A 17,341-nucleotide genomic window follows, 5' to 3' on the forward strand; every position below is an offset into this window, starting at 1 on the left:
GGTACGATCTGTGAGGGAGCCGTTATAACCGAAGATGCACTTCTGGGATGCTCGGCCTGTCAGTCTGGATTTCTGCTGTTTTAAAGAGGAATGAGAGCGGGATGGATTTGATTCATAAATAGCTGATATCTCTATTATAACCCCTGTGTACGGTTGGGGATACAGAGAAAGTCTTCTATCTTGGTATATGTAGTTTTAGATTTACTGGAAATTCATTTGAGAAACCTCCATGAAAACGAGGTGCACAGAGTACGAGCACAACGAAATGCAGTTAGCATCGAACCAGAAGTGCAAAAGAAGCAGTAAAGTGCAGTGGGATGTACACGTATAATACAGGAGGTGGATATATAAATATGTGAAAATGTCAGGGTAATTCATCACATTCCTGCACATTCAAATATTGCCATAAATTAATCCTGCTCATTGATGAGGTGTAAGAAAGATAATTATTTGTAAAGAATATGTATTACAACTAATATAGACTCAATTTTCTTCCTCAGCTCACTGTCCTCACTGTGGGAGCTGTCCGTGGTGCTGAAACACCAACACAGGTGCTTTATTATGGGGAAGCACTCACACTCCCTCCTCATCTACTTCTATTCCAGCTGGCTCAGAGGACATAATACCCATTAGGCCTGCCTGCCATGTATTTTATAAACAATGTAATCTCTCTGATAAAACACAACTTTCTCTGTGAAATGTCGCTGCAGAGACAGAGATCCAGGCCTGGGGACGGAGGAGATCTAAACAGGTGTCACACTACATCATCTATTGCATTACTCAGGCCTACATCAGAGCAGGATATGCGTGGAAGGCTAGATCGATAGTATCGATAGTAACAATCAATGGGTGGACCAGTAGGTAAAACACAGGTTACAGGTTTGAGTGGGAAACGTTTTAGTAAAATGAAGCTTGAGGATTCGGTCATCATCGTCATGATCAGGGTTTCACAGAGGAGGTATATGCACTGTTTTACTAAATGAGCACACGTCTGTTGAATATTTGATAAACAGCCGAAAGAGCATTTATATATTTATTTATTTATTCATAGACCAGATACTTGATTGTGCTCCTTTCAGAGATACGGCTATTTTCTTGTCATACTATATTTAGTCTACTTAGGACTAATGTTTTTACCTAAAATATAATATAATATAAAGAAAAAAACGTAGTTGGTTTTGTGCCCAAAGACTATAATATAATAAGAAAAACTCACTTCTCAGCCAAACGTTTTGACTGATTTTCTAAATTTCCTCAGATTTGTGCTTCGGCAAGACCAGAAGACATTTCCACCAACAATTAAACATTGCAGTTGCCGCCACACATGGGTTGATCAGTAAGTCTATAAAATGTAAATTGTATGTATAATCTACCAAACCCCAAGAGGACATCTTCAAATTACTTGTTTTATCCGGAAAACAGCACAAAACCAAGATATTTAATTTATTATGATACGGTATAATGAAAGGAGCGTCTGGGTATCAGCTATGCTGGTGGCCCAGTACCAAACCAGTGAATGATGCAGAGTCACAGTTCAGTTACAGTACAAAGCAGCAATCAGTCAGCACATTCTGCACACTTGGACATTTCTGAACGGCAACAAAGTGATGTACGGTTGTAAATAGGCAGAGTGTCCTTCAGCAGGAAGCTTTAGCAACACATCAAATCCCTACTGCCTCCAGAGCTGCTCAATTTACCCTGTCCACCCTGCAGGGGGGCAAACAAAGAAAGAATTTCCCTCAAGGATCAATAAAGATTTACGTTTCATTAATATTTCATGAAGTGTGCCTCGTGTCTTCCAGTTTACACTTGAGGGGCAAGGAAGCTGAAGGTCTGTGATGATCAGGGAGCCTCACTTCAGTAAGGTTAGTGTACTGTAACAGATGGGAAACTAAATAATACACCAGATGTGGGACCTTTTATGGACTCAATCTGGATTCATTGAAATAGTACTTTCTGAATGAATCCATAATGGTGATAATTGTTAACCCTATATCTGATCTACAGTATTTAACCGATACTGCCTGTCTACAACTCAAAGATGCTCAGTAACATGAGGTAATATTGATTCCCGATCAGGTTTAAATGGTGATGTTCAATAAATCTCTGCAGTTTAGAGACACTAAATGCAAAGTGCTGAAGCTTGTCAATGCACTGATGGCTTCTCTTTGTGTTGCATCAAGCCATTAAAGTATCAAAGTGGGGTGTATGTTTGTGTTCGTGTGTGTGTCTGATCAGCCGCTGTAACCTTCTAGGTTGACAGGAACTCACTTTAATCACTTAAAATAATTCAAACAGAGGTGGAGACAAATCAGTAGAAACAAGTAGTTTTTATACAATCAGAGGCTGTTATTCACACACACACACACACACACACACACACACACACACACACACACACACACACACACACACACACACACACACACACACACACACACACACACACACACACACACACACACACACACACACACACACACACTCTCAGAGTGCAGAAGCTATTAGAAATCAGAGCCATGTCTGCAGCAGCCTCACTTATGGGAATGATTATGTTCTGAACAAGCTGTTCTACAGAAAGAAAAACAAAAGAAATCCTTCTGGCAGACACTCACAACTTAAGACCACCGCAGTTCTTTTATCTTTTAAGATCAGTGTTGAGTGTTGGGGAGGTTTTGAGGTGTGGATGAGGAGAGAAAGCTTTTAGACGTTGTTCAAATGCTGTAAATGGCATGAATCCAATTTGGAGCCACAGCTGTGTGCCCTCCACTTCTTCAGCCTGAGCATCATTTATTCTGTGTGCTTCTCTTTCAATCAAAACATCAACCTCTACTGTACATATTTGAAAATGATGCAACCTCTGAATTGATTTTCTCTGTTCCTCTATCCTCAAATCCTATTGCTGTCTTTTCACTGTAACCTAGTTTTCTTCTCCGTATGAAGGACCTACCTACCTCGAGCTATGTACATCTGCTCTTAACCTACGTCCCTCCAAGCTACAGCCCGTCTCCCCTGGGTTTACCTGATCTTCCAGCTCTGCGCCCGAGTCCTCCAGCACCTGAACTGTTAGTTTAGCGGCAGCCTGGAGAGAGGGAAGTCCACTGGGCTTTCACACACACTATGTCCTGCTTCCCCGTCTGTTTTGTGTCCATACAATTAGAGTGTGCCTCTGTATGCGCAGCCGGGAGCCCACTGAGGGATGTGGAATGGATAACCCTGGCCCTGGGAAAGCAGCCAGCACTGCCAGTAAAGTCCCCCCCTCCACCACCACCACCACCACTCATATCAAGCCCTGCCTTCCCTGGGCTGTGATGTCATCCCTATAGCGGCCACCTATGCAGCAGTCAGCGCCAGAGGAAGATCCAAGTTACAGGACAAGCACCCTCCTTTCCTTCTCTAACTCACTTTGTTGTTTTGCTTTCACATTCCCATTCTTCAGCTTCATCGGGCTACTTCTCTGCCTCCATCCTTTCAATATTCTTGCCCCCACATCCCTTCATTAAAAACATCCACAGCTCCCTCCAACAAACACAAACAAAATATAACAAGATATGACCTAGCAGCTCCCGCTCTGTGCAGCCAAAATACTACTTTAATACAAATGTAAATTACAGATGAAAAATTCACTGAATGACTGAAACTGCATATCAAGTAGGGCCGTTATAAAAAGATACCTCTAATATGTAAGGCTGCAACTAATTATTATTATTATTAGCATGATCAAAATAGTTTATAAAGATACATTTTTCAATTTTCCAGGGCCAAAGTTGACAATTTAAATGAGCTTGTTTTGTATCCAAATAAGATATTACATTTATTATATTCGTTTTAATATTAACATTAACATTAACCAACTACTTCATGTTCGGCATTTTTGGTCACATATCTGTCGATCAACAACTGAATGAATCAACTAATTGCTTCAGCGTCATACTTGTACAGTAAATTAAAGTGGGTCCAGAAAGCTATGCAGCCAAACATTGTTCTAGCCGAGATCACAAAGTATCCAAATATGCGAGTCAAATAATGCACAAAACATCAAAAACATTTCCAATTTCTGGAGTGATGTCGCCACAAAAAAAGAATTATTTTGGGTTTAAAATATTTCTGTCAGTTTAAACATCATGTAGCTGAAATGACGAGCTGAACCCGGCTGATACTCAGTATGTATGACACTGTAAGACCGATCTTAAAGCTACTTCAAGAAAACAACATGTGGTTAAAGACAATTCTGGTATTCTTCGCCAAAAGTCTTATTTTTACAATTTTGACCATTGCGTCCAGTCAGCAGTAACTCACAACCTCAACAACATGCAGCTGTTGGTCAGAAGAAGATCCTTATGTTTAGTTTGCTACAATAGCTAATCCAGTGGACTCATTTCTGTGTTTATGTTGTGCAGAACTCAGAGACAAGCATTTGAGATGATTTATGTAAAATTGGATAAGTAACATATACAATATATATGTAATATTTGACACAATTTAAGAATCTCACGTTGCATGTCCCCATACAGGATGTGTGGCCAGTCTCCACCTTTCCTGAATGGTAAATGGACTGCATTTATACAGCGCTTTTCCAATCTTTGTGATCACTCAAAGCGCAACAGATGTCAGCATTCACCCATTCACACACATTCATACACTGACCCTCCGACCGGTGGACGACCACTCTACCCATAGTCAGAATGGCCTGGATTTAAAAATACCAGAATTGTCATTTAAAATGCTAGCAAGTCAAGATTTAAGTGCCTTGGTCAGCTCCATGACAATAGCTGACAGATTACTGACCGACATTTTAAGAGAAAGTTGTTGTTGTTGTGCATTTGTGCACAGAAACACACTCCGTCCAAATTAGGAAATTATTTAAAAAGACATTTTATTCACAAATGAATCTGTCAGTTCAAAATAGAATACTGGTATTCTAACATGTGGTTTGGAGTGAGTGTGCGAGTGTGAACATTTCTCAGAGAACAGAAAATACAAACTGTGGTTCCTACTCTGTAGCTAAAGAGAGACGTGAGAGAGAATAACAAGCTTTATTTTCTTGTTTGGTCATTTGTTTCAAACCAACTTCTGCAGAGACTAAAATGCTGAAATGGAGAGAGGCAATTTATGCAATTCAATTAATGCACTTTGAAAAGGGCAGGAGGGCTTTACAAAACCAAGGTAGCCATTGCAAGAGCGGCAACTGAGACTCACTTAAGCCTTTTTACAGGATATTTATAGGCGTCTATGTTATGGAGGTTTCAAAAACAATACTCACTATGATGTAACTCTAGAAAATGATTAGGCACTGTAGGAGTAAATCCTTTTTGATTCACTGCTGGAAACAAGAGATGGGAAAGCCGGAGGCTGCTGCACCTTTTGGTAGCCATAGAAACCACCTGAATGACAGGCCAGTAGCTGCTTATGCTGCATAATAAAAAATAGCCATTGACTTTGCAGTGATTTCTGATTATTTCACCATGATACGAGAAACAATGAGGCAATCTGCCCCATTCATCATCTCCCATAATCCTCTTCTTTCCCAGAATGTATTGGATAACACCAGCTACTCCTTCTGCTCCAATTAGAGGAAGCCTCTGCTCCCTTCCCTTTCACCTTTCACATTCACTTCTGCCTAGCACCTTTATATGTACTGCACCTTTAAACTCAACTGACCTGATCCTCTGACCTGAGCAGCTGAGAGAAACAAATGTTAGACCTGTACATCCATGAACTATATTTACACACTGATTGACGTTATTTTTCTCCAGCTTGCTTTAAAAAAAAAATCCAAAACCTCAATAAACACACAAGGAAACACACAGCGTTGACAATTGCGGATGAGGAAGATTGCATAATGTGTACGTGGTCCATCAACGTATACTGATTGTCTAATAGCCAACAATAAGATAGACATGTGTAGGCGTTTAACAGCAACCGGTAGTGTTTATGCAAAAACGAGCAAACAGTGTTACATTAACATCATTAGCAGGATGTTAGCGGCGGAATGTCGGCTCACCTGAGCTGAAATGGGAGCTGAGTGCAAAGCCGGAGCTGAAAATGCCTGAAGACATCATCACCAGGAGCACCAACATCTTCATGACCGTTGTGGCAAAAACAAAAGTACAACTGCAGGGCTCAGGGCAAGAAACCAGGCAACACTATTTCTTGAACACAGATTCAATTCTTCTTTCCGAACCGGCCTCTGGTGTTCTCTCAACGCGCCCCTCCATTTCGCACCGGTGTGATTAAGACAGACGCTGACTGCGCGCACTCCTCCTCCGGTGTAAAGTCACCGCAGGCCGAGGCAGGTTTTAATCTATTTTCCTCCTGAACTCTTCAATCTAGACTCACTGCAGAGGAGGATGAGGAGGAGGAGGAGGAGGAGGGAGTCTGGGCGACAAAAGTCCTGTTTAATAACAGTCAAGTTGATCCAGAATTTTATTTCCCCTTTCTGGCTGCAGCGAATAGCGCACAGCTTCACGCGCCACCTGGATGCGGTCACATCATCTGAAAGCTCTGACCGAAAGAGATCAGACACGTGATAAACCTCTGCAAAAAAATCAAAACAAATCAAAGGTTCAGTTTTGTGTCAGAGCTGCCCCGAGAGCTGTCCGAGGTGCTGACAGCAAGAGCGCCATCTTGCTCGGTAATGCGCCCAAATAGAATTTATGGAGCGGTTTTTGCGCTCTGTCTGCAGGGGGAGGGGGCTGTAAGAGGCTGTGGATAGGCTACTTCGCTGCTTGATGTTCAGCTGACTGAAATATACAGTGCAGAATCTGAGAGTGGGAAAAGGTGTGGAACAGGAATCTATTTTCGCAGTTAAAAAGACACTTTCTATTTTGTATTCCGAGGTGGCAGGCTGAAATCTTCAACGACAAAGCAAATGTTTCTGACTTTACTGTACTGCATTGTGTGTTTTGTACTTCTGGAGGCAGAGCCTGCAGCAGTCTCTTCCTCTGCCTCAGTTAGATAAGATGAGATATAAAAAAATTCTCCGGGGTTGTGATGTAACACCGGGGAAAGGCACACAGCGGGACTTGGCTCTCCGGACTATCCCCACTCTAATCCTACTGTTCATACATGTTGGAAGAGGCACCCTCCCCCACCGGCAACATTCATCCTCTCCCTATCCCCCTCCTCCCCTGCCTCCCTCATCCTCTCTTCCCATCAGATTGGATTCTGGCAGCAGAGGGAGTCAACTTTTCTTTGTGCAGTTTACTTGCTTACTATGATTGTGATTATTTTACCACACAGAGCGACATATGTGACCGACTGAGCTGCCAATAAAGGTTCAAAATGATCTTTCTCAGCACAAGTCCAGCGTTTGTCAGAGTCTCCATCATTCTTACTGCGCACGATGCTCTTTGTTGCACGGATGAATAGTTATGTAATGTATCATTTATAATTAATAGACATATATAGTCTCAAGGGTTTTCTGCACTCTATGAGAACAAGCCATCCTGGCAGCTTAAAGACAAAAACAAAAAATGGTGATGCAAGTAAGCAATTATGAGAAAAGTCAATGTTTGCAAAAGGTCATTTAAGAATGCTCTCTCCATTTATGCATTTTTGTCAACTCAATCAGCTGACTGTGTACTCATAACATAAGCTGCATTGAATTATTGTACTGGAGATGTTTGAGGCAAAGACAGTTTTAACTACCTCATATGTGGCGCGGTACTTTAATCTGAATCATATATTTGTTTTATCATGGTTTTGTATGAAAATCTTGATCCTAAAAGTAACTACAGCAAATAAATGTAATTGGGTAAAAAAACAATGTGGGGGAGTAGAAGTCACATAAAATGAAAATGCTCAAGTTCTGTAAACCTATAAAATGTAGTTAAATCAAATCAAATGTATTTATATACCGGTAGCCTAATATCACAATCTGTGCTTTACAGACTGTACAGCATACGACACCCTCTGTCCTTAGACCCTCGCGCCGCACAAGGAAAAACTTCCTAAAAGAAACCCCACAATTAAAGGGGGAAAAATGGAAGTTAAGTTAAGTGAAATACTTTAGTAAATGTACTTAGTTACTTTTTACCACTGGTCTTGAAAAGACGTCTACATTTTGTTCTGAAAGGCTACTGACATGTATAACCTGCTAACAATAAGCGACAGTTTCCTTTCCCATTGCCAGTCGATGCCAGTATGGTCAGTTTAAAATGACCATAACATGTCATTAGAGGTTAAAGTTGAAATACTGGCTTCTCAGACAACAATGCTGTAGTCAGTATTCGGTCCTTTGAAGTTTCCATTCCGTTGCGGAAAGTCTGTTTGTGTTTTACATTGTATGACACGCCGTGTTGCAGTGTTGCCAGATATGAAACAAAGTGGCATTTAAACACAGCGTGCTGCAGGCATTGAAGCAAACTAATGAACTGGATCAACAGAGATCACGTTGGATTCTACCCGACTATTACTAGACTAGTGGTAAAACATGGGTAAATATTGGAGATGCTTTAGAAAGATGGAGACAGCTCAGAGCCCAGAAGGATTTTTAAGACAGATACAGAGTTGGCTCATTTTCTCCTGAACAGGTAAGCATTGAGCCTCAACTAGGGTTAGCAAACCTAAATCATTCATCAGGACTGCTGCTGGGGAAGTGCAGCAAGTAATTTCAACATTCGAGTACTCGCATTAAATTATCATAGAGTACTCGAGTATTTGATACACACAGCCGGGCAGTGAATTCTAACTCCAGAGTGTTTGTTGGGAGCAGGCCAGCCATGCATCTCACTCATATCGACTTTTTTTTTTAATCCACATGGTTAATCATTTTACTATAATTAGATTGCAAACGTATACATTCGTCATCAGTTGTCATTTTCAAAGTATAATGTTGCACTCCTCTTGAGTTTGTGTTGGTTAATTACCCTCGACCTGGCAACCTTTGAATCTGGGGAGGAGGGGTGACAACTCGCGTCTTTTCTTCCTTTTTCCCCTAATTATATTTCAAAATGTAGCTCCTGTGTTTGGATTCACTTACTTTATGGTCAAGCATGCACACCAAAGCTGAAACTGAAGGTGCACCTGCTGTAGATCGATGACAAAGTTAAAGAAAGAAACTACATTAAGTGTCCAATGAGACAGGATGTTGTCTGCACAGCAGCTTTACTGCGTGTTGGCATAGAATTTTGAGAAACTCTGCCACAGGGATGAATTGTTTTGATATTGTTTTGTATAAATTATGCAAAACACCAATTGAGAAAGAATATATTTTATAGATAGAGTTAACCATTTGCATTTTTTATGTTTGTACACACTCTTCCCTTAATTTGTCACCTGTCACACGAGACAGAGGACTAAACTATTAGTAACCATTACATCATTTAGGTCTTCTTTTGTGCATTACTAAATGGGATTTTTATTCTCTCATGTACCTTCAGAGACACTGAAAGCCGAGCAATGAGGAGAGGATGATGTATGGCTTGTCATTCCTGTCTTTGATTCCATTTCAGACCCACTTACTTTCTAATGGAATCACAGTTTGATGAATAAGAACTCACGGAGGAAGAGGAAGGTGGAAGGACACCGTCTATATTTTACATATAGGTTCCTATTTTTGGACATTTGATACCTCTGACAGGAATATTCCTCCTAAATCTTTTCACTCCCCCTCCACCTCCTCCTCCTCTTGTTTCACTGTCTCGTCACGTCATATTTCACTCTCTGATACATAGTGCATGTGTGCTGTTTCCCTGGAAACAGAAAGGAGAGGATAGGATGGATTTCTGGGGTGAGACGTGAGCAGAGAGGATTGTGCTTTCCAGTCACTTCACATCTTACATCGAATGTTATAAGCCTTAAGTTAACTACAGTACATGCCTGTGCTTTTATATTTATAATCAGCTAACTCAGTTTTGCACATGTGCTTATAATAACACACGTTCCCCCACAGAGGAGCGTCATGCAGTTCAGATCATGCTGACCGCTTTCTGACTATTTTGTGTCGAGGAAAGCAGAAAAGGAATCACACTGGAGGAATTCAAACAGCCGTGTGCCCCCTACATTTCCATCCTCAGTCCACAATTCAGCGCCCGTCCCTGGGGGGGAAATGAGAGGATAGCAGGGGCACGGAGCAGGCTTCAGGCCCAGCTTTAACAGCTCCCTCTGGAGCCTCGGTTACTCTGCGCCCGGGCAGCTGCACACGCTGAGTCCCTCCTCTCTGGTTTCACTGTGGGGCTTGTAAAGAAAGCGACAGCCTCGGGACTCTGTCTCAGCCAGCAGCTCGGCCTGTTCCACTCCACCGAGCTTGTAACTCGGACACTTTAATGTCAGTTTAGGAATTGGCTTTTATTGCTTAGTTTACTGAGAACATTTTATGATTGCTTGGCTTTGTGAAAACCTTTCTGAACTATGTTGGATACGTTTAAAATTGCTTTGTGGTCAATCTGATAAATAATGCTGCGTTTAATGGTTCCTGAGGAGCTGACACTTGAGATGAAGCCAAAACGTTGACATGCTGTGAATAGAAAAAGCTTAAAATGGCTAAATTGAATCATTTACTTTTAACATATGTTCTGTTTCAGTATATGATAATGCTCAAATAATGATCCAAGTATCCATTGTCCTATGGCAGTGGTTCCCAACATTGAGGCTCTCTTTAAAAGAAGCAACGGGGGTCTACTCATGACCCATGACCCCCTCATCGCGTGGTGATAGTGTGGACATGTGCATAATTGTGAGAAGAGAGGGAGATTTGTATTTGAACGAGTTTTACAGGTCTAAAACTGTGAGATTAACCAGCCTTTTGAAGAAAACAGAAAATATATCCATCCATCCATCCCTCCATCCCTCCATCCATCGTCTACCGCTTATCCGGAGTCGGGTCGCCGGGGCAGCAGCTCCAGTAAGGAACCCCAAACTTCCCTTCTCCGGGTCACATCCTCCAGCTCCAACTGGGGGATCCCGAGGCGTTCAGAGATTATTGAAACAGAAAATATATTCTCTGATAATTAAGGTATTTTTTGTCCTCTGAGTCCTAAATGTCAGATGTGAATACATGTGCAACCTGACAACACTTAAAAACAAATTAGTATTATATAAAAAGTTTTCTAGGAGACACAGTTGGCATTTGTCAGAATAGGATTTCTAACTCACGTGGCTTTATATGAGCACACACGCAAAAAGAGATGCAGTTAAAAGTTTTACCCTCAACAGTGACAATAACCAAAATCTACCAAATATAACTTTCAGTTCACTTTCAGTACATTTATCTAAATGCACATTATTTCTTCCTCTGAGCTGATAACTCGCCCAAAAGACAACAATATGGATATAACAGTTTAATGCAGAGCCTGGAAATTGGCTCGCATAGTGTGAGAATGTGAGTCACTGACACACTCAAACAATAAGATGAAGTACTTTGCACACTGGTTAGACTCAGCAATAATACATCTGCAGAGAAGAAGAGACTCTCTACATGTGCAGAGCAAAGAGCTGAGATTGGTTGAGACTGTTCTTTGAAGAGTCCCCCTCCTGCATGAGCAAATAAATAGAGGACGGACAGGGAGAGCAATCAGGAAGTCTAAATGTTTGTCTGTCTGTGTGTCTGTGTCTGTGTCTGGGTTAAAGTTGCCTCTGAATCCTGCAGGCAGAAGCAATGTCCATGGGGAAAACAAAGTGATTAAGTCTCAGACATACAGTAACAAACTCAGCAGGGACAGAGAGGAGCTGGGGATTGTGCTCTGACTGCAGGGAGACAGATAAAGTCCCAGTCGTTTAAAAAGAGTCCGTCATGGTGATTCCAACAAAAGCCTTGTTATGTTGCTTCTGGAAACAGCAGATTGTTAATTTGTTGAATTATATTTGAAAACTCATTTTTCTTGTTTACAAGTTAAGTGCCTGTCGGCTTCCCCACAGTCCATTTCTCCTCGCAACTAAAGGAATTTAACTGTTTTGTCTTCTTAGTTTCTAAAACCAACCACAGGAAGGATTGTAAACGTGCAACTTTGCAAGAAATGACGTTGAATATTGGTGAATTTGCATGATTTGATGTGCTCAACACCATTTTGCAAATCATGCTACAATACATTGTGTTTGTGAAATGTACTTTCCCTCACAGGCAGCCACTGGCTTCCACTTGTGTCTGTATCGTTTCAGAATCAAACAGCAAGGTCTCCTGCACATCATCCTGCTCTGAGTCCGTCTGATTATAACGTATCCAAGTGGCCACTATCAAATCAAACGGCCTCTCTCCTAAACTGACACTCTTTACACGTCTGACTGTCCCGACTCGGTCTCTAGGACATTATAACACGTGTTACATGTTTTAAGCTCAGCGCTCTTCCTTTAGTTACTCTGTATGCCATCGTTTCTCCCCGTTCATTTGTGGAGCCATTTTTCCTGCACTGCATCTCGCAGGAATACAAATGTATGCACATATTTTCACACACAGTGCAGTGCAGTGCAGTAGTGTTACACACTGTGACAGCATACAGCTTTGCATATTCACACATTAGTAAGTTGTCTGTGAAACTTGGGTGTGCTAACCCACCACGTCTGTTAAATGTGACGCCTCAGCTAAATGAGTCGTTACGGAGTCAATTTCAATTAGGCTCCAAGGCTTGTTGGACAACACCTTCAACACCCGAGTCAGGGATCTTAATGGGATTCATTACAATTTCTTTGTGTCTTTTTATTAAAAGGGTGGTGAGACTGACAGGTCTCTTTCCCTCAGTCGCACAAAACTTTACTCAATAAAAGTTTCCTGATTTCCAGGTCACTTGATGTTAAAATCTGGGGTTGTACACAAGCATGCTGTAGTTGTGTATGATGCTGTTGACTGATGAGCCGAAAAGACAGAACAAGGGTGGACCGTGAAAACAGCCTGGCAGAATAGGAAGGTTTTAAGTTTACATTTAGAGATTGCAACACTCCCAGCAGCTTAAAGGCTCAGCTCACCCAGATCACAAAACAACATGCTCTGAGTTGTAAGTAGCTGTGCGGATGGTCTCAAGCAGACAAAACATTGTGTGTGTGTGTGTGGAGGAAAGGGAGGGGACTAATCGCAGGCTTTAAACTGTGAATTGAAATTAAAAGAAATTAAATGTTTGCATGTCTATATTCACACTTCATGGACAAACAAAGGATTTATGATTTTGGAAACTGGCGGCGGGGATTTGTTCCCATTCAACAAAGTTGGAAACACACCATTGGTCATGCAGTGTATGAAAAAAACAACCCTTTCAGCCAGTATTTCTCAGATTCAGAAAATGAAATGTAGTTTCTGCCGTTCAAAGCCTCAAAAAATGACGTTTGAAAGAAGTCGTTTCCAGAAACTTCTGTGGATTATGCAGAGGAATGAAAATGCAGTTTCTGGAAAGACAAGGCGTTTGTAAAATGTACCAAAATGAATTCAAAAGTACATTTGTTAACTTAATTATTGTCATTTAGGTGAAGTGACCCTTCAACCTTTAGTGCTATTCACAGTATTCATAGTATAGTATTTCTTTAGCAGCCATTCCCATCTGTTCTGCTGCAGTCTTTTGAAAAAGATTTGAAACCCCTGCAGCTCTGAGTTTGTTACAAGTAACAAAGGCAGACTGTAAGGCCACAAGAATCTGATTTCCAATACACAGCAGGAATCCAACACAAAGCCTCTACATATATAATCCGACAGGCTTCAACGAGCCTGTAGACATAAATAATGTCTCCACGGACCACATTTGCACACAAATACATCTAACCTAGCTTCATGGGTCGTGCTGGACTGTAGGCAATAGCCCAGTGTTTCACCGCTCATACGTTATTTAACTCACGTTAGCACACACAACTGAGTTATATAACTGTAGCACAAGACTCAGCAGAGTTCCAACTGTCGCACTGAAGTGGTTTACTGTAGCGCTGATTTCTGACCAAAGTGGTGATGCTGTGTGTGGAACGCTTCTCAGCCTCCACTTCCTCACCTTTGAAGGGTAGCTACACATTTTAAAGGTTGGATATATTATTGGTCTCTGAAGTCAGGTTGAAGAAACAGTAGACTATAAAGGGTTCTGCATCTCAGAACAACACACAGCACTACCCACATGTCAAGGTTTTACTTTTCCGAGTAGCCTTACATCATGCTAGAAACAAAAGAGGAAAGATTCAGGTTAAAGAGTTTAAATACGAGATTAGATACTCAGACTATGAGTCTGATTGATCCCGCTGCAAAACCCTTCAGAACATAGATAGTAATGAAGCTGGAGTGTGAAGTAAGTCAGTTCTACTGAAGTAGAGATTTCTGGCTCAGAGTGTGAGAAGAAAACTGCCTTAAGACGTGTATTGTAAAATTCCTTACATGTTGCAAGACACTTCAGGTGAGTGAACAATGTAACTATTAATGTAGACCCCAGTTCATTACTTACAATAAAGACAATTATTGTTTGTACTACAAGTTTTCTGAAATTGTTTGTCTTTTTTTAATGTAGGAGAAATCTACAGACACAAATAGACAACGTTGGTCAAATAAACACTTAAATGTGTATCTGGGATGTTTTCTTTCCTGAAGTCTGAAAGAAACAAAACAGCCCAAAATCTCAAAATTGAGCCGTGCATAAAATAAACTGTTTTTGTCTCGTAGTAAGTCACGACAAATGCTGGATTGGACCCAAACACAGACAATTGAGGCAAACAGGGACAGTTAAAATATGTATTGCCGAAGTGAAGATATAATAATAATAATAATAATAATAATAATTATTAAGAAGAAGAAGAAGAAGAAGAAGAAGAAGAAGAAGAAGAAGAAGAAGAAGAAGAAGAAGAAGAAGAAGAAGAAGAAGAAGAAGAAGAATAATCTTTATTTGTATAGCACCTTTCATACAAGAATTGCAGCCCAAATTGCTTCACAGCAAAAATATAAAAACTTGTACAAGATTAGACAGAATAAGAGCATTTACTGTTATTTCACTTATTAGTGTGACGTAGCATTAAAAAGAGTATGAAATAGCAGCATACAAATGGTATAAAATAGCATTGGAAATCATGCAAGTTTCCCTATCTGTGCCGGGAAAACTATCAGAACTATATTTTGAAAGCATGAAATCAACAATGGACCCATGTGGCCTTTCAACTGGTTTACTCCCTTTGACTTTTTACGTTTCAACCGATAGCTAACAACAGGCAGGTTACAGAGATCCAGCAGCTCTACTGCAATAACAAAAAGTTACATACCTTCAACAATCTGAATGAGTGGAAATTATCTGGTTATACTGTATACTGCAGGGCTGACAAGGTAAAGTGGAAACAGGTGAGCATGTGGATGAGTGAGTCAGGTGACTTGAGGAAGTGGAAAGATCTGAGGGCATCTGGTGGACACATAGAGAACAGCAATGAACGAGTAGACAGTATATGGTTTGGGGAAGTGAGGATGTGGCCTCTATAAACGCTTCAAATACAGAAGAGAAGACACTTCATCCTGAGTGGGACATAAAGGCGGCTACCAAGATTCATTTCAAACTATCCAATAGTTGTTGAGATGTTTTAGTCTGGATGAACCAAGAGACTGCCATTTCCCTAGAGCCATGCTGCTAGACTTAAAAAACAATTATACAGTATTTCATATACAGAGAACTCTCAGAGACTCCGAGGCACTGACAGAAGTGCAGTGGGGTTGGACTTTACTCTCATATAAAGCTTTGAACCATATACTGGACAGCTGACCTCGAGAGAAGAAGACAAAGATCCTTTAATGAAATGACAAAAGCTGGCTAGAGGAAGAACTAAGTGAAAATGCTGCACATTATGTGTCCCCTTGCTTCAGATTATTTTAAACCAGTTATTTATGGAATCTTGCAGCACTAGTGCGTTCAGGAATGACTTGCACAACTTGCACAGCCTTTGCCACTGAAATATTACTGATGCACCAAACATTATGGATACTTTTCAAGCAGCGTGCCAAGGCCTGGCCTTGTGGTTGAAGCCCACCAAAAGCGAGGCTGTCCTCCAGCTCAACCCTGTTAACAGGCCTAATGTGGCAGCTGGTCCCTGTACATCTGGAGAGATGTGTCCTGTCTACTCTGCAGCAGCGGGAGCCAAGGTTTTAATGGAGAATGGCTCCGCCGGGGAGATCAAGACAGGTGCAAGGCCACTAGTGGCTGCTTCCTTCCCGTATATAAGAGACGGAGACAGAGGGAGGGTCGGCTGTGCTGTACCAGGAAATATGCATCTGGTGAGGAGCACTGGACAGGGTATGTTGAAAGGGGGAATTGGTAGATGGGATGGATCTGGTGACTGGTAATCATTTCCAATATTTCCAGAGCTGCTTTGCCTGATGTTAAACTCTTTTTCTCTTTAGCTTGATAGCTAAAGAGAAAAAGAGTGTAACATGTTAATGTTTCATAGGTGTGAACATGCAGTGGACTGGCTTTCTTTTCTGCCTCTTTCTCTTTAGAACTTTCAGACTGAGAGCAGAATGGTTTTGTTTGATCTACGCTGTGTCTGTATAACCTCTGGCCAATGAGAGAAAAAGCACACATTCATCTTGATAAGAAAGTGCTTGAAGTGCAAATGATGATGTGAAGTTGGTGCAGAGAGGAATGATGAAAGAAGCAGAGGAAACGCAGCAATGCTCTGCTTTATGTTGAGTAGCTTCACTCGCTGCTTTATCACTCTGCTGCATTCTGTTTGCACAACTCATTTGTGTATATATATATATATATATATATATATATAATTTCTGTCTCTGACTGAAATGACGTGTCCTCTGAGATTATTAAAATGGGGAACTGAAAAATCCATGACCTACCCCTGCATGAGTAACCCAGCTATGATAAATCACTTAGCAAGGTAATTGAGGTTGTGTTGATTCGGAGTGGGGCCATGTTTGGTGCCAGTGATGATTAACAAGCCTCTGAGTCTGCCAAGAAATGTAAAAAAAGAACAGTAGAGACACGTGTTGGAGATTCTGACATAGTGAAGCGGTAGATAGTGAATCAGCAGCACGCAACTTCCTGTCAGTCATCGGACGGCTGCATTAAAATGTCAGCTAATTATTTTAATTAAACATTAATCGAGCCAACGTACTGAAATGGAAAAAATACTCATATTGAAGAGCAGTACAGACAAGTCAAGAAAGGCTGCAAGTAACAATATTTGTTAAATGATCCATTAATCTGCAAGCTTCAAAGTCCAAGGTGATTTCTTAAAATGTTTTGTTTCGTCATGATTGAGAGGCTGAATTTTTGCCATTTTTGCATGAAAAATGTCTTTCATAATTATTCGATTATCAATATAATTCATGTTTCTTCTTCTGTCAAATGACTAATGAATTAATCTTGTCATATGTGTACGACACATCACAGCATCTGTCCTTTGACCCTTACTGGTCATGTTTTTCCTGTGTAGTATAACACTGTGTGTTGCA

General features: G+C 41.0%; 1 protein-coding gene across 3 annotated transcripts in view; it reads right to left on the minus strand.

The window, feature by feature from the left end:
• aatkb (apoptosis-associated tyrosine kinase b) overlaps positions 1 to 15,262 on the minus strand; it is a 61,514-nt gene extending 46,252 nt beyond the window's left edge. For 2 of the 3 annotated variants that reach the window (XM_029455993.1, XM_029455992.1), the window contains exon 1: positions 6,005 to 6,643. In XM_029455993.1, coding sequence (XP_029311853.1) covers positions 6,005 to 6,086 — 82 coding nt within the window. In that variant the 5' untranslated portion in view covers positions 6,087 to 6,643. Of the gene's footprint in view, positions 1 to 6,004; positions 6,644 to 15,150 lie in introns of those variants that run through there. The other variant, XM_029455994.1, reaches the window with a different exon arrangement.
• Positions 15,263 to 17,341: the final 2,079 nt, after the last annotated feature.

Source organism: Cottoperca gobio, chromosome 19 (assembly GCF_900634415.1).
Source record: "Cottoperca gobio chromosome 19, fCotGob3.1, whole genome shotgun sequence".
Classification (NCBI taxonomy): domain Eukaryota; kingdom Metazoa; phylum Chordata; class Actinopteri; order Perciformes; family Bovichtidae; genus Cottoperca; species Cottoperca gobio.